The 19,071-nt window shown below is 41.8% G+C and overlaps 1 protein-coding gene across 8 annotated transcripts in view; it reads right to left on the bottom strand.

Moving 5' to 3' along the window:
- LOC111865986 (afadin) overlaps positions 1-19,071 on the bottom strand; it is a 211,199-nt gene that overhangs the window by 38,969 nt on the left and 153,159 nt on the right. For 7 of the 8 annotated variants that reach the window (XM_023854438.2, XM_023854437.2, XM_023854442.2 and 4 more), the window contains 4 exons: positions 18,579-18,884; positions 16,792-16,941; positions 15,630-15,881; positions 14,951-15,079 (listed from right to left, as the gene is read on the bottom strand). In XM_023854438.2, coding sequence (XP_023710206.1) covers positions 14,951-15,079; positions 15,630-15,881; positions 16,792-16,941; positions 18,579-18,884 — 837 coding nt within the window. The remainder of the gene's footprint in view (positions 1-14,950; positions 15,080-15,629; positions 15,882-16,791; positions 16,942-18,578; positions 18,885-19,071) is intronic. The other variant, XM_023854440.2, reaches the window with a different exon arrangement.

Genomic DNA, 19,071 nt, shown 5'->3' with positions numbered 1-19,071 from the left:
TAAATGTTTTTCCTTGCAATAGTTTCGACAATAAACACACGCTGTTTAATAGTGAACTTCATTTCCACCGTCTGTCGACAGCTGTAAACATTCCACTCCACTTCCACAGCAAGACAAAGACTGACTGTTTAATGCAACCTCGGGTTCCGATTATGCAACCATCGGCGTAGGAGCACTGCAGTCGCGGGAAGGAGTTGCATCCGTTCTGCGGTGGTATGACTCACGGCAAATTGCAGCCGGGGCGCGCACTTGATTGTACGCACTGTATAATCAAGTGTATATTTTAGATTTTTATATTTATATTGCTATATTACCATGTTGTTATGGTGTTAACTGAAAAATTGTAAAGGTATATTTTATTCTTGGATACACTAAAATATTCCGTCCTTATGTGATCAATACATAAGTTGAATGATCATGTATTTATAACATCCTCATTCAAATCGTATATGGAACTATAGATTTAATTATCAGGCATTGAAAAGTGACTTGTAAATTTCATATTTACATTACATCTTTCATTACAAATTTATAATTAATACATACTTGTTTATATTATATACTGTTTCTGTTATATTGGATTACTGTCTTTATCCTGGGTCCTAAGGCCTTGTAATGGATTGGTGGCATGTAAATAAATGGAATGAAAAAAAAAAAGTAAATGAAATGTTTTTAAGGACAATCCTCAACGACCATCAACCTTCCCAGACCTAAACCCTTGTGACTATATTCTGTGGAATTCTCTGAAAACCCGAGTCTATCAGAAATACCTGCACATAAACAAGAACTGAAAACTTCCACTCAGTCAGAATCTGGGTGAATTTCTATAGCAGCTCTGACAAAAATTCTGTGCAATTTCATTGCTCAATTGCAAAAGTCAGTGAACTTCAAGGACGTCAGATCCAACGGGTTTTCGTTTAACAAATGCATTTCATAAATCGGTAGAAATGTCTGCGAAAGTTTCACACCATCATGTTATATAATGAAAACATGATACAAACGTCAACATTTTTAAATATGTTAAAAAAACACTCTGTATGTAAGTTAATTTAAGCCACAAACACGTAAAATGACAATCTCAAACAGCCTGAAGCTGAATATGTTTGTGAGAGCCTTTCATGTCAAATGTTACATAACACAGCACAATAGGTTGATGGCTTGAAAGACCACACGGATCCGACACGGCATTCTTTGTGGCAAGCCTATAAAATACCTTGCACCTAAATAGGACATGAGTGCCCTAGTCACCATTCTCCCCTACAAGAAACACGGTTAAATCAGCGTGAAGAGAAACTTCTCTCTTCAAATTCCCCCTCACAAAAGAACAAAAAATAAGTGTGTTCCATTGTACAAAAAAAATTAAACTTGATTCCAATGACTCATCGTCAAGCTAGGCTGAACATCCAACTGCAGAAGTGTTCTGCTGCTGTTACAAGACAATTACTCTAATTTCCGATTCCTGGAGACTCTGAACACAGGCAACCAAAAAGGAACAGTTGTGTACACAGCCTTAATGATGTCGCACTTCCGGGCGCTTTGGGCGTCCGTGAGAAATTACATTTAGTATAGCAATGTAAAGAGATGCAGCCTAGCATGACAAAGTTCAAAAGTCAAAAAGCCGCCACACTCCCCATAAGGAGTAGTAAGCAACGCACAGCGCGAAGGGCTTTACTCCTAAAGCGGCCTACGCTGGATCTTGTGGGGGGGGGAAGGTTTGGCCAATTTTTGTCGCCAAACCGGACGGTATGATAAATGGTTTCAGTCATTTGTGGCATAAATATGCATAAATAGTTCAAGTATACGCGTTCTTATAAAGTTACAAGAAGTTTCATGTAGAGATCATGCCTGTCCGTCCGTCTGTGCCCTGGTAAAAGCGTTGAGATTGCTGGACGGTTCATTTTTTTCAGTTCGATTAAGCCTTTGGGCAATTTCAAGTTTAAGCCACACTGTTCCATAATAACGTTCAATATACGTAAGACCATAAGTGGAATTTTATATACATCATAAAACGTTAATGAAATTTTATAAGCAGGCCACATGTACGCTTAACCAACTGCAAGGAACACAGGAGGACATACATGTTTGTCTATAGTTTCCATGCTACACGAAATCCTGACAGATCATATGATTAACGAGCTATCTAAACACCTCTCGTTGAGTGTCCAAAAGATGTAGGCATATAGCACAATTAATTCCAACTATCTGGAAACGACTTGTACGATAAAACCTGGTATCAAAAACGAAATACAAACCCAGGGGAAAAGAGAAGTATAGAGAATTACCGAAGAAGCTGTATGAAACCGTAAACGAGCCGTATTTTCTAATACTTAACAAGATAATACCCTCAGAATTATTGGGTCTTTGGACTTCCCCATCGTCCGGTATTTTACAAACAGTGAACACAACGAAGAAAGCAGTCTTCTGGGATTTGGCACCGTGTATATGTGGTGTTAACAGACGTTTCGGAGGAACGTATCGCCTCAATCTTCAGGGTAGAAGGAAAATATAAGAAATCCCCAAGTGAAGAGACCGTGAGAACCGGTAAAAGCAGACGTTCCTCCGAAACGTCGGTTAACACCACATATACACGATGCCAAATCCCAGAAGACTGCTTTCTTCATAGTCACCGCCGTGAAAACCTCAAATCTTACACAGTGAACACAACGTTTCGGAAGCTGGATGTTTCCATTCTCAGGTGAGAAGTGAGAAACTTACTATGTTGGGTCCCTTAGAGCTAACCCCAATCGCTGAACACCGTTCGTGATGACAGTGCCGGGAGTGTCCAAACTGCCTATCGGTATAAATACATATAACGACATAATGAAGTGATAATAGTCAAGCTACCCATGGGCTTAGGGCTTAGGGCCTCGAGGTCAGATGTCTCTAGACTGACTACAGCATATGACCCACGCGAGACCTCGCAGTAACTGCACAGAACACTGCAGGGGTGAGTGGCCTGCTCTTACTGGGGTTAAAGGACCAAGCGTGCGCAATCCTGCGGTTCCCGAACCGAAGCCAGCTGACCGTCATCTTTGTGTCCGAGTGTACACCGTGAACATCGCGATACTTAGGGGAAAGGTCATCCTCTGACATTACCTCGAAGGTAATGAAGTCGTTCTGAGGTCATTGCCAGTGTTCTGCCGCCCTGCTATTGTTTCGCGACGGCTGTGCTCTGAAGCTTAAAACGCATTCACTTTCGCCTGAACGATCTGAGCTACACTGTAACGCCTACTTTATAGGTGACGCAAAGAAGATTGCCACACCCGACTCGGTTTTCAAGTATGTAGGACAAATAGGTAACCCACTTCTGTCAGAAGCCAACATTAGCGTCCATTTGTCTATAATCCGTCTAGATTGCAATACTTTTTATTTTTCACTTCAATACACTCTCTAACACTACAGACATCTGTAAAAAACACCTGAAGATGGCCGTTTGAGGCCGAAACATGTAGTGCTAGAGAGTGTACTGAAGTGAAAAATAAAAAGTGTTGCAATCTAGACGTATTATAGAAAAAATGGACGCTAATGTGAATAATTACAACAGGATGCTGAAATACAGAATCAATTTCCCAACACTTTATAGATCCCAAAGGTTCATCACCGTGTCAATAACATCGTGCCACTGGCCTCTATCCCAGAGGCCCCACCCCCACAACCTACTTCTCTAATATCTCTTTCAATACGTGGGCTCCTTGCCACAAGAGCATGGAGCATCCTCAGGTCGCGGACGGAGGAAAAGGTATGTAGGGTATTTGCGAAGAGTCCTCCATCTTAGGGCGTGGGGTTTAGAACTCCTGACCGTAAAAGGGGGCTTCTTACTAAACGTTATACAAAGCCTCGCTCGGACTTGGAAGGCTTCTTTGGAACTACAAAAGCAATAGAAACAGGGCCAGCATTATAAAAGTCACGATATGTGCGAAGATTTACTGACATGGGGCACCTTCAACAACTGAATTCCTCTATGCGGTCCACGAAGTGACCCATGTTCTAAAAGGCTTGGAGGGTTTGGGTTTATCACCCTGCAGTGGCAATCCTGGACGATTCGCCGGAGCCCAACCGCGCAATCTACTAGAGCTGATTTAACTCACGCCACAGCGGCGATCGATCACGTGACAATGAATAATAAACATCCCCGTGTGGAATACCCCACCGTAGCCCTGCGAGTCGCAGAGGGCGACGAAATGGGAACCCAGTGCAGGGGGTATAGCTGGGGCACCCTCTCACTCGCAGAGAAACCCGAAAATATGTGGAGGGGTACACAGGCAGCAAGGCGATTTCATAAGCTTCCTAACAGAAATTAGGGAAGGGGGATATACAGAGACAAAGGTAATCTCATAAGCGTAAAAAATTGGGGGGAGGGGTACACAGGCAGCAAGGTGATCTAACACGCCTTTTATTTTTTAAAATAAGGAAAATGTGCTAAAATATATATATAAAAACCATTCTGTGCAGTTTATTCTTCAGAATTTGGGAGGGTAGAAGGAACGTTAACAATTTTCCAACCGAATTATCCCGAATCCTTTCATATCCGGTACATGATGTTACCATCTCCATTCCAAATCAGAGCCGAAAGCTACAAATATAACAACGAAAAGATCATTCAGTGCAATTGCACTGATCCACATCCACGCATGACTGTCTTCGCACTGAAGCTACCTCCTGCCTCTCTTCTTACTCCCACTTTCCCACATTTCATTTCCATGTGGTTTCCCTTCCGCTGTTCCACGCCACTTCCTCCAAATGAAGACGCATGCGCTGTCTGTCTCTACATCACGTCACCTAGCAACGGGCTTCACGCTACGCTTGCCAGAGTCACAGCGGTAGCAGGTGGACACTGATGGATGGCGAAAGGTTGGTTAAACAGCTACCCCTGTAACAGGCCGTGGAGGCCCATAGGGTTGTGAGACGTCGAGGCTCCCACATTTTCTCTAGAGAGTCGGCTCATAGATGGCGGTGAGGTTGTCAGCCTTACGCGCCGGCCAGGAACACTCCTGGTACTCATTTCTGTTAAGAGGCTGAGTCGACCACTGGGCCACAGCGCGGCTGGATTATATCAATTGTAAAAATCCACCTTATCGGGAATCCAATCCGCGACCCTCGGCTTGTAGCAGAACGCCTCAACCAACGGGGCACGCGTGAACATGGTTAATGTGATTTAATTTATCACTGGCTGGCACTTATTTCCTACCCAACATATCTCAGAGCTGTCGATCCAAGTTATTAAGCCGATAATGAGCCGTTTCTCTTGCTGTTTAACAAACGCGAATCTGTAACATTGCATAAGCGGCTTGGCTCTCGCTTTCTTCGCGGTATGCAACGCTCCTGGTGCCATTTCCACTAAGCTCAAAACTTGTTCCATCGCCCGCAATTCCCTTCCTCGGACTCTCTGCGGGGGTTCCCCTTCCTTCCAACGCGTTTCCCGGTAGTATAGATGTACAGAACAGCAGACATATACTTGTTTATTTAACCACGCTGCCAGTAAGTCAGGCTATTTAGTATCGAGTGATGGGACAATTAACCTCCATCAAGTGCTGAAATTAGAAATGCATGGAGCTATAACTGCCCGACGTTTTCATGGTGTGGTGCTTAATTAAGCAAAGACAACTTTACGATTTCGTGGAAGAGATAACTTAGGTTTCGTTGACTGTTAACAGCGGCCACGGCTTCTCCTACTCCCAGTTCCCGAAAAGTGCGCTGTTAGTTTCCAGGAACGTAACCATCGCGGCTGTCGATCGACATCTGTACTTCAGCATCCTGTTCTTCACAGCACCCTTCCGTAACGTTTAGGAAAACAGGGGTACTGCGACGGGCATTAAGAAATAAACACGCTTCGGTGACTGCCCCCCGTATACCGGAGATGGCTGGGAACTGTATTCACATGACCCTTAGTAATTAGCATTGTTACGTACTCCATGGTACTACGGTCTCAATGCTCAGGATCCCAGGCACTTTTCTTTGTGTAAAATATTACGAAACGTCATATGACGGTTCTCACGGTCCAGCATTTTCAGAGGGGATGGGCTCAAGTCTTTTCCTCCTCCTTCTATTCATTCAAGCTACAATAGCTCTGCCAAAATTACGGCTGTTGCCAGAAAAAGACTATCGCTGTAAGTCACAGTCTTATTAATTTTAACTGACTATAGCGAGGGTTTTGAGCATTGTGACCTGTAACAATGAAACGTCAGGAAAATTCACCGCAGGCAGGTGCGTTTGAAATGCGAACATCAACGTCAACGAACTCCTCATTTCCTCTTAATGGAGATAACAGAAAATGACGCTTCATGATCAAGTAAAACTCTCGACAAGCTATCAGTCACTTAGCTAGTCAGGGCATTGCCCATCTTTTATAGGAACAAGCACCTAGATCCCATCCTGAGGCAGAAAAATGAAGTGGGCTCATACATCCTCATATCCTATTCACTGAAGATTCATTTTAATATTATCCTCCCAACTAAGTCTAGGTTTTCAAGTTTTCCGACTACAGTTCACTTCACATATGCGTGTTACATGCCTCACCTTACCCTCCTTGATTTGATCATCCAATAATTCTGAAGCCCCTCATTGTGCGATATTCTCCGGCATCGCTACTTTAAGACGTTGGGCTACACCGACTATATGGCCTTAAATATTCTGTTCACTAGAATTCAATCCAAATTTCGTTACGGCAACTGCGTGGTCTCTGTTCGCACAGAAATTCAAGGGATCCCCCTGTGACAGGCCAGTTCCTACACAGAACTTAGTTTACTCCTGGAGATCGGATTCTTCACACGGGGGGGGTTACAGTTAAACGTTTATTGCGAAACTACGAAAACGATTCGACTCGGGTCCGAAGCGTAACACTTCGAGATAAGCAGATGAGATGGCTTGTCTCGTGTAACATTGCTTTCCCATAGCTATGAAAGTAGTGAGCAGTGAACAATCAGTTAACTTTTCTGGTGTAATATTACTTTCTCATACATAGTAATAAAATTATTGTGCTGCAAAGGCAGCCTATCTCCAGATTTCGAGGGATATATAATTTTTAGAAACACGAGTCTCTCCCTCAGAAAATAGGAGAGGTTTGAAGTTAGCTTCTACGTGCACTCCTTTACTGTCTGATGATTTCAAAGCATCTTCCTCATACTTGATGGCCACAAATCTTTACTCCATAAACAGGCGTTCTATAATTACATAATTTAAGTTAAGGCAACTTTATATGGAAGCTGAGAACACAGAACTGCGACTGCGTACACTGTTAACTAATCGCACCAAGTGCCATTCACTTACAACATTAATAAGTGCAACCGGCTAATACTTAGCATACCGCGTACAGTATGTGCTGCGTACTAGGAACGGCTTATTGGAGTCACGAATGATTCTGGACACTAGAAATGAGCTTCACATACAATTCATTCAGTGCGCTATTCTGTTCACTCCACATTTAACGTTTATTTACAGACACCTCAATATCCAATAACCTGGACAACTTCTCTGACATAGGTGCAACTTCACACGCCGGCCGCTTTGCCCCATGGGGAGAACACTGAACACGCGGCCGAGTGACCCCCAGGATCATTCTGGGAGTGCGCTGAGAAACACTTGGGATTCTAACCCCTATCACACCGTACAAATTCCATCACATTGCTGACACAGCTGTCAAGGTTCATTCATTTGGGGGTGGGGGTGCAGCTGCAATGCAATGCATTAAGTAAAGGTTAGGTTCACCTGCCACATGCGAGCATGGAAGTACGGTTCTGCGCATTCTTGACATGCGCATAAGCGAGAAGGGGTCAGCATCATGCCCCGGCAGTTTAGGCATCAGGAAACAAGCCGCAACTGTCACTAAACAGGAGACTTGAGGGGCACCCTTAACTAATGGTGCAATCCGGACTCGTGATTTTAGCAAGAAAGCATTTCTTACTGTCGTACCAATAGCCCTATCTGCTGATCTCGGCAATGAGACACCTTATGTGAAGTAATTTATTGTGCAAAGTTCCATTTTCAAAATGAAATAAAGTGGACAAGAGACACAGGACAGGGGTGGACAAAGTACAGCGCACATGTTGGATGCATTCGCCAGATCTCTGGACATTAATTTTATATTAACACTGCCAACAGATGCAAACTTTCCGTTCTACTGATCTTAGTTTAATCATACCTTAATATCGTTTTGTTCGCAGCGTTTGATTGGTTTCACCATTAACAGCGGGGGATTCCTATTTCCTCGAATGTGTTCAGTCTTTGGCAACAATGCGTGCCTATGTGAACGCCTGTCGGAACGCTCCCGCAGTTCCGGCTGCTTTTGGGCACATGGCCCATTACTAATACATCGAACCCGGTTATCCAGAGTTCGTCCATCACTTAAGTTACTGCTGGAGTAGTATCTGTGTCGCAGCATCGTTCCTTCGTTGTTTATGTCATTTCAAGTTTAAGTAACGGTGCACTCACGGCTCCTTCTGAATAATGCAGCAGAACTCAGCACTTTCTTACTGATGTGAGTACACTCTCCCTCGGTCACTTCATTAGCGTTTTCAGAAACCCAGTTCCACTTTGAGTATGGTCATTCAAAGTACCAATAATATATCAGTTACCACTACAAATTATCATTTTCTTTAGCTCAGAATCGGAGAGGAACAATTCGTGTGGAATTTGTATTCGAGACACTTCCCTCCTAATTTTCTCAAAGTTTGAGTATGGCCATACAAAGTTCAGAGTTCGCGCCAAGTCGAAATTATTCTGCAACCCACGCGCCTGCGTAACTTATGTAGCACACATCTTTCATATATAAACTAACTTTGAATTAACGCGGCTCGCCATTATTGCTACTACTATTCGCACAGCACACTTCACTACAGACGTATGAACGTGACAATGTTTATTATAACACAAAACAAAACACGAAGGAAGAAGAAGCCAGGAAAGTGTCGGACATGTTCGGAAATTCTCGTTGAGGTTCGGCTTTGTCGAAAAGTGCACGTGGTTGCCCACAGTCAAGTGGGGAGGGTCAAAGGTCACGAAAACTGGCTTGGCTGGAACCTGGCTGTGTTTCTTTTTTTATACAATAAAAAAAAAAAGAACAACAGATCGGGCTGTGTTCAGGCCAATGCACTCTACTACATGCACATGGCAGTAGCTGGGCTGTATATCGTAACCGCTAAGCTTACAGGAGACGCTCGGTTGTAACACAAACCGAGTACTCCATCCCACGTGAAACTTCCTTTGTGTACGCTTCTCCTGGTCGGGTCAGGAAGGAGCCGAAGGGAGGGGAAGAGGGACGTGGGGGTGTGCAAATATCAACAAATAAAAGAACAGGACCTTCACCAAATTTTACGGTGACGGCAGCAAATAACAAACCACTAACTGCCCACTTAACCTCTTCTTCAGAAACCAACAGTAACTCTGATTGTCAAGAAATTTCCTGCCTTTTAAGGAACTTCAGGATTCATTACCGTGTTCACAAGATACCCTGGTATTCTAGATCACATGATTCAGCCCAAACCTGTATATATATATATATATGTAGATAAATTCAGTCCACACCTTCCCATTCTATTTACTTAAGATCCATTTTAATATTATCAACCCATCTATGCCTGTATCTTCCTATTATCTTTTCCTTTCAGGTTCTCCTACCAACCCTCAAGCATACATTTCCCTTCCCACCCACCCCCTTCCATGTGTTCTACATGTCCCACACACCATATTTTTCTTCATTTCAGCATCCTAAATATATTTGTCAATGAATACAAATTATAAAGCCCACTGTGGTATTTTCCCCAGCGTCCGGCTACTTCCGCCCTCTTGGGTCCAAATATTCTCCTCAGCACCCAGTTCTCAAACACCCTCAGTCTACACGCTACTCTCAATGCGAAAACCCGTCTTTCACATGCAAAATTATAGCTTCTTTAATATCTTAATCTTTACATTCTTTGATGGCAGTTGGAAAGACAAAAGATTTAATATATCCAGATTTAATCTTCTCTTAATTTCTTCATGAATGCAATTTTTATCCTTTCGTGTCATTTCCATATATGACCTGAGATGTTAGCTAATGTCATGCTTTAGTCTGGCATTCTGGTGATAAGATGTGAAACATCTTCAGTAAACGTAAGTTTTGAGGTTTTCACGGCGATGACAATGAAGAAAGTCGTCTTCTGGGTTTAGGCACCGTGTATTCTTCGTTTTGGCCGACGTTTCGGAAGAACGTAGCGCCTCCATCTTCAGAGCAGTTGAATGGCTTGGAATGCGGAGAGCAGTAGCTGTGGTGATAGGATGTGAAAGGTGCTGCTCCGAAAGGTTCCTCCGAAACGTCGGCCAAAACGAAGAATACACGGTGCCTAAACCCAGAAGACGACTTTCTTCATCTTCAGTAAAGTTTAAAACTTCTTGTTGCGTGCAAGATTAATAGTGAATAAATACGAGGCCAATGATTATACATGCTGACCTGGAAAAGCTATACCCTATGGAATGAAACTGAAGATGCACTGCCCAAGAATTTCCGTGAATGGATGAATAAAACCACTAAAATATCAAAACAACCATCCAGTCCACTGCCAATATTCTAACTCAACATGAAGCAAGAGATCCAACTGAAAGAGCAATGAACTTAAATGAATCTGAAGTCAATATTTAATTGTTGCTTTCTTTCCTCTCAGTCTCAGAGCCTCCAGCCTGGTTCAGAAACTCTGACCCTGACTGTTCCAAAGTTGGTGCTACATGACAGTCGAGTGGGGGGGGGGGGTGGACTACCTTTCCAGTCTCTTTCATCTTTACTGTCCACATCACCAACCCCTGGTGGGCATGAGGAGCCCAGAAGTTCAATAACGACGGCAAATTATTTTCCAAATGTCATAAATCAGTAATGACCGATATCAGTTTGGAGGCCAAACAAATAGCTATGTAAGGGGTGGGCCATAAAAACCGCCCCCCCCCCGCACTGCGCCCTTCAATGATCTATTGTGCTTAAAGAAATAGCTAGAAATTCTGTCGAGATATCAATCTTACAAATGTAACAGAACAAACAGAAACAACAAGCTCCATGGTTTTAGGCCACAAGCGAATTATACAGACCCAGAGACCGCCACTTGTCATCGAAGTTAGTGCCGATGTAACAAAAAGACATTATGTTTATGGTTTCCTTTGGTAGCATTAGCCTCTTGTCATGACAGTAAAATAAGCAAGACTGAAAGAAAATAATTCATAAGACATGTTAATCTTCTCCTCCTCTGCACACAGAGGAAGTGGGCTCACGACATAACATACTGATTAAGGAGACACTGTTCAAATCTCGATTAGGGCACTGACTAAGCTGAGGTTTATTAGTTTTCCCATTTCTCTAAGCAATGACAGGAAGTAGCAGAAATTAGTCCACAACTCTTCCCTTACACAGCATTCACAGTTCACTGTTCACTATCACTGAATCACTCAACACTGCAGTCCAAGTTACTGTTAGTCCAAACATATTTTTTATGTAATGGCTTTTTCTCATATATCTTGACAACTACATTTCAGATGATCACAGGGTGGTTGGAGGGGCAAACTGTCTATCAGCATAATACACTCCATTCCAAACATGTTTATAACGATAACTGCAAGCCAAGCAACAAAATTTTGAGAACTTAATATCCTAACACTTATCTTTTTTTGGAACAGTTATGATCTCACTGAGGAACGCGGTAGCGTAGCTGCTTGAGGCTCTATGCTACAAGCCAGAAGGTCGCAGGTTCAAGTTCCAATGAGGTCACTGCATTTTTTCAATTTACCTAATACTTCCAGCCGCACTATGGCCCTAGGGTCCACACAGCCTCTAACAGAAACGAGTACCAGGAATATTCTTGGAATAATCTCGGGGGTAAAGGGCGGCCGGCGTGTAGGGCTGACAACCTTGCCACCATCTATGAGCCAATTGTCTAGATAATGTGGGAACCTCAACATCTCACAACCCTATGGGCCTCCACATCCTGTTACAGGGATACCTTTACTTACTTTTACTTTTCATGATCGCCACTGTCAGTAGCCATTTAAGTTACTGACGTCCACTTGTTTCTGTGCACTGAATGCCACTACTGTCCTTATGCATCTTGCACTGAACTCACTTGCAATTCACCACACGAACTACTGCAGTGAACTCACTTTGTGATTCACCACACACACACACACACTATTCTAAGTCTGCTTTGACACATGTTCGCACTAGCCATCCATACTCATTAGGACCAAACCCAAGGCTGTCTTCCCCTTGCATGTCCACCACAGAGTTATGCATGGTACAGCTGTAGAACCATTCAGTGTCTATGTGTGTGCAATGGGGCATTTCGTGTTTCTTGAAGAGCCAAGAAGGGTATCTGTGGATGTGTGTAGGTATGAAGTTGCGAAGTGTCTAGGACAGGCGCATGCATATGCTTCCCCAACACTCAGTTCATGTGGCAACATAGCAGCTACAGGAAAAACTGAGTTAAAAACCTCACATAACATGTTTCAACCAACAGTGGTCATCATCAGGAGTTCAGCACTCAAAACAAAGACACACAACAATAGGAAGAGCTGCCCACCACAGTGGGACACAGTAGCACACAGACAGGACCACATATCAAAAACTGAAACTACAAAATGGAAGAACAGTAATTTTCATCAACAATTTTGAACAATGATGATGACCACTGTTGGTCGAAACATGTAGTGTGATGTGGAGACACTTTTAAATAAGTTTTAGAAAGATGTGTTGAACGCAAGACGGTTGAATCAGTAACTTGAATACTAACTGATGGGTAAGAGGATGCTGCAATGTAACTTTACAATTTAATTGAGCAAACATTTCATTCTATGAGCATTTATTTTTTTCTGCAAAGCCTGAAAACGATATGTTGGTAGGCTCTCTGGACCTGCTACAAGCAGCAGTGTAAGACAAGCCTGAACTGGGCTACATGACAAGAACATGTACCTAAGTTGCTGAATCTCCAGCTCATCAGAATTCATTATTCATTCGTGGAATGTGGTTTTATCGCATCATATTACAAGGTATTCACATACACTTACGCAGATCCCCATCGGCCCTCAAAATAGTTGCCGTTAGCCGCTATGCAAGTCTGCCAACGTTGATATAGCTGCCGAAAACATCGCTGAAACATATTGGCAGTAAATTCCTGTACGATGCTTTGTGGCCATTCCACGAACTTACTGACTGTGGCAGTATGTATAATACTGATGAGACAAATCTATTTTCCAATCTACAACCTAACAAAACCTTCAATTTTTTAGATTTTCGCCATGGTGGCATAAAGTCTGACAGAAAATTACTGTACCCCTTGCGTACAATGTTGATGGTAGTGATAAGCAGCCATCTAACTGGAAAACACAGAAATCCAAGCTATGACCTCTTTCTTCCTTAGCCTTTACATTCATCAGTTATAATCATCTTACCAATGCTACATAATAACAACAGTTGATAAAGCATCATAAAATAAACCCAAAACCATGTTTGCATCCACATCTACACTGTTAAGTGTTCAAACATTTATTTTTAAATGATCTTCCAAAGTAATGGTACAAAGAAAATCAAACTTTCTTTCCACTGTACCTTTCTAATTTCCTTGATTTTACATTTACTTCACGGGCCCCTTAAAGAACATAAAATCAAGGTTTCACTGAATATGACAAATGTTTTAAAAATCGCCAAATGGTGGTATGGTGATGCTTTGGTCTTCTGAATTGTATGTTTGGACTTGCAGTAATTAGCACAAGAAATGTTAAAGAAAAATATTTTTCTGGTCAACATAATAGTGTACAATGGACCAATTCAAATACTGTATGTTATGATTAGCATAAAAAGTCACTTCACTGTTTCAGGTTCATAATTTCACACATAAACATAACTGCATACTCAGTGATGAGTGCACAAAATATCCGAAGTCTAGCAAATCATTAAAAACAATACAATTAAGATATGCAGGTATCTCAAATATCCATTGCAAATTACTGAAATGAAAACATGAGCATATGCATAATCAACACCAAACTGTTATAATAACGAAAGGTTCTAGAGCACGGATTGCTAATTGTGCCCCCATCTGACAACTTCATGTCCTCAGAAAACTGTCTGGGTGTCTGCAGAACTTTTAAAATATTCATAATAATTTCTTAGTTTTTCAGAGATCATTGCAAAGAACAAGGCAGGTTCACTCTACAGACTGAATCTCTTGCCAATGTCAAGGCATTCTGAATGTTGACACTGTGTTCCTATGCTACATGAATATATATAATGGTGACACTTTCTACAAAAATACTTTTTATTCACTAAGTATCTACATGACAGTGTGCCAAAATAATGTATAAAACATATCCTGATGTAAGAACACAGGTGTAGAGCTGTTCATAATCTAATTATTTAAATTCACATTTTCTTTCAGCAGATTCATAAAATGCTGACTACAGTGGTCGTCCAATGTAAGGGAAGAAATGTCTTCACTTGCTCGAAAGCTGGGATCGTGGGTTCGAACCCCACTCAAGGCATGGCTGTCTCTGTATAAATAGTGGCCTTGCAACAAGCTGATCCCCCATCCAAGGAGTCTTACCGACTGTGTATAGGATTACGAAACTGAAAAAAAGTAGCTTAGGTCCAACAAAATGACTGCAGGGCCACAGATAGACAGATTCATAACATGCCTACTATAACTTATAGACTTCTCGAAGTTCCCATCATTCAAAAGAAATTTGCAACCCGTTTCTTCTCAGATGCAGTCCTGCAGAACGTCAACTGACGTTTCACAGGAATATGCTGCCTCCATATTTAGTGCAGAAGCCTCTTGCAACTGCTTCATGCTGGCTTCTTGCTTGGCTTATTCTATAACTCTGGAAATGGAGACAGCATCTTCCTCCAAAACGTCAGCTGTGCGAACCCCAAATCCTACTCTGCTTTCAAGCACTGGAACTTGCAGCAGAAACAAACTAAGCATAATATGGCACGGGTACTCACCTTTGCTGCAACAATGCTGAGTCCCATACCATTGTTTGACTTGTTAAGTTTGATGACTTGAATTTCAGGTTCTTGCCGAGGAGGTGGATAGCCGCCTGATCTATTGCTCATTGCACTTGGACTTCGAGCCTGCAATATCAATTTCCCGATTAAATTAAATTTAGTACAAAGTAAGCACCACAAATTAAACCACCTGTGAATAAGCAGTGACACCATTTACATTTTAATGCTTCATTGCAAAATAGCCTAATTAACAAACGACAACTAAACCAAATTCTTAAGGGTTCCAACAATGGTATATTGCATTAGTACTTCTGTACTTTGTTCCATGGCTAGGGATTCTCTCCAACCAGGGGGGGGGGGCAATAAGTGGTTTGGATTAGTTTTCTTTTTTTTGTTACAGACAAAATTAAGCAGGTACCTCTCACCTTAGGACATGAGCCCATCCAGTTCCTGGAATGCTGTGTTCTATTTTTTAAAGTATAAAATGACAAGTAAGATCCAGAAAACCAGTAATATTAAATTAAACTAAGCTATATTTAATATATCCTACAGGCTAGCCATGCTTTCCATGCCTTTAATAACATAGTATGAGACTTTAAAACAAACAAACAAAGTGGCCCATCTTATTTTGAATCTCAGTCTTGTGACAGTGCATGGAAGAAAAATGAGAGCTTACCCCTGGATTGGGTTCGTGTGTCATGTATATGGTCCAGAGTCCGCTAGATGTGGGCTGCGTGCTCATTCTGCAGAGACCAGCATGCTGTAGAGGAGCCAAGAACTCGGCCAAACCCTGGGGCACACCACGCACAACATCACAGCTGTACCCATCTTCCGGCAGCAAGAACGGGAGCTGCAGCTCTCGCTCCTCTTCCAGCCTCACTTCCCGTCCATCGGAGCGAGCCAATTCATCTGCTACATTTTCTGCCACCTGCAGTTGATGCAAATTTGTTATTTACATATAGCCTGAACACATGCTGTAGTCTCTTAATAAAGGGAAATCCTAAAACTTGCAAAACCTACTCACTAGAGCATATCAGGATTCTGAAAGGCTCTACTGACATCTTCTACTATGGGTAGAATCTTGGTGTAAGGGTCATATCTAGGTTCTACAGGATGGGCAAGATATGTTATCAAATAACTGTAAAAGTAAAATCCAATAACTTTGGATCAGAAAACACAATCTACTGTTGATGACATCACTGAATTGCAAAACCCCCGTCTTCTATTGTTGCTTGGCGCAGACCACATAGAAGGCACAATCTCCCTTATACTGTTGCATGTTGGGAAGAGTTTACTGAGCCCGTTGCCTCGCAATACTTTTATCAAATCTCTTATTATCTGTCTTTTACTCTGTGACACACATGTGAAGTGTGTAACTGGACCTCTGAATTGTCTGAGAGGGTCCTATGTTATGCAGTCACTGCAATTTCCTGATTCTGTATCATCCGAACTGCCATTCCAGAGATGATTTTCATAAAGATTGCCACTTTTCCTTAAAACTTCACCTATTTGCTCATCTTCTATAATATTGTGAGCCAACCTGCACACAGTTAGGTTACTAAGAACACTGAAAAATACTTAGCAGACAAATTAAGAGAAAATTAAATACGTTTAATCATTACACAAAAATATGATACATCATGACCATATGCTAGTATCACAGTCTCTGCTGCAATTAGCAACAAGATTCTGTAGCAAAGATGGGAATTACCAGAATAAGAAAGGCGGCCAGTGGCAAAAGTAGGTGATAAGTAATTAACATAAACAAGGGTGCAATTAGGCAGGCAAATACCAGCATTATGTATCCTCAGCCACCACCCAAAGCAATCTCAACGTACCCTCACCACATTTTCTATCAGCTCATGTGGCAGTCGAGGTTCATCAGATGTCGGCTGATATTTTGACAGAAGGGCTCGTAGCTGTAGTGAGTTGAGTTTAAAGCATGTTGAGCTTAACGTTGCTAGATCATCAGCATTGTATTTTGGAGCCTGCAGAACAAACACAAGCAACAACACAGAATACAGAAAAAGCAACTTACACTGCATAGCACAGGGGTTGAGAGATCAATTACTGGTCCACACCTGGCTCTGAGATGCTCAACTATGCTATGCTGACGCTACAAGACTGTACTTAATCTAATACCAAGTATGAACTACTACTAGAGAAGCTTAAAGGTTTATCAAATGATCCACTGGTATGCAACTTTTGCTCTAGTATAAAGTGAACCACATCACCTTCTATAATTGAGAAATAACATTCATTTCTATTTACATCTATTTCTTGAAAAATACAATATTCTTACACAATATGCACAGCTTGGAATAATAATTTCAGGCTTCCACAGCAGTTTAGTGCTGAGATGGTAACGTCAATGCACACAAGTGGACTACACTGCTAATGTTTCAGAGATTCTTGACATTTCCAACTCCAACGTGAAGTGTCAATCTAATTAATGGTCGTTGGCAGTACTTATAGCACACATCCATCATTTAGACACGATTTCAAAACAGATCTTAAAATATCGATCAAAAATAAAAATAAATTTTGGAAACCTTTGAAATGATGAAAGGATTTTGTTCTGTAATTTCATCAATTATTTTTTTTATTGCTAGTGGGGTGGGACTAAGTCCCTTGTACTGTGGCCACTTCTGGCCTATTGTACCAGCCCTAGATGATAGGTGGGGGTGATTGTGGAGCAATTGGTGGAATGAAGATTGTGAGGGGAAACCGAAGTACTCGGAGAGAACCTGCCCCAGCGCCACATTGTCCACTACAAATCCCACTTGACCAGACCCGGGATCAAACCTGGGCCGCTGCAGTGGGAAGCCAGCAATCAACTGCTTAAGCTATGGCGAGGCCAACTAATTTCATCAAACTTCTCAATGAGTTCAAATACTATAAAGGGTGATTCTGGATTTTGAACATAAGATATTTCAGAACTGGATATTAATGACACAAAGGGTAGGAATTAGAATGGCAATGATTCATTCAGAGCAGCTGGCAGAGTTTTTCTATCATTTGGAGGTAAGACTTGCAACATCCTAATTTGAGAACTAGGAACAATGACTTAAAAATTTCTACAAAAATTATTAGAAACACACAACACAAAATACTGATGACAGCACAGCTATCATAAATTGACTCGCTGATCAGTAAATTCACATTTTAGGCATTTAATATTAACATAGCCGATCCATTTCAAAGGGTTCTGACGATGGCGTACAGGACTCAGAATGACTGCGTTTTTTGATTTGTCTATCATCCAGTATTCTAGAAACCAGAAAACACGTTTTGGAAACTGCATCTGTTCCCCTCCTCAGATGTGGGTGGAGACACCTACTCTGTAGAAACCCTTAGAAAGAACTAACCTCAAACACAGTCCAGTGATCCAAGGTTAGCTTTTTTTAAGGGATCCAACAGAGTAGGTGTCCCCTACCCCAAGGACAGAAAGAGATGCAGTGTTCAAAATGCTGTGTTTTCTAGTTTCTAGAATTCATTTATTCATATCCAGTCCATTTACTACATAACCTTTATTAATCCTCCTATTAACCAAAAATACCATGCTCAGTTAACGAAACTTGAGATCTCATGGCTTTGCCAACCAAATACAGTATAGTAACAGTACCTGTAAGAGATGTGCTGCTTGTATAATTCGAGCCAGATGACAATCAGCAGCAAGCTCCAACCCTTGTCGTTCTGCCCAAGCTTCTAACTGTGCCAGTTTTGATTTAAGTCTCAGACCCCAGGCTCTGGTGCAGTAACATACACTGTGGGGTTGCTGTGGATGTGGACTGGTGGGCGATGTCACCACCTTGTTGAAAGACCACATGTTGATGAAATGGAAGAGCTGAGAGAACAGCTGTATGGTCAGGGCAGCATTCACACGACATCTCCGCAGTAATGCCATTGCCGACGTCAACACCTGAAGAACCTGACATGCAAAAAAAAAAAAAAATATATATACCACTAAAATAAAAAATTTTACCACTGAGACAAGAGCGGAAGATACAAAACTACAATTTAATCTCTTCATGCATAACAGCTACAGCACTATTATTATTATTATTATTATTATTATTATTATTATTATTGCTCTTGGGATGGGACTAAGCCCCTTG

The sequence above is a fragment of the Cryptotermes secundus genome, unplaced genomic scaffold (genome assembly GCF_002891405.2).
Source record: "Cryptotermes secundus unplaced genomic scaffold, Csec_1.0 scaffold72, whole genome shotgun sequence".
NCBI lineage: Eukaryota > Metazoa > Arthropoda > Insecta > Blattodea > Kalotermitidae > Cryptotermes > Cryptotermes secundus.
Note: the sequence above shows the minus strand (reverse complement) of the source record. Positions and strands in the feature narration are given on the sequence as shown.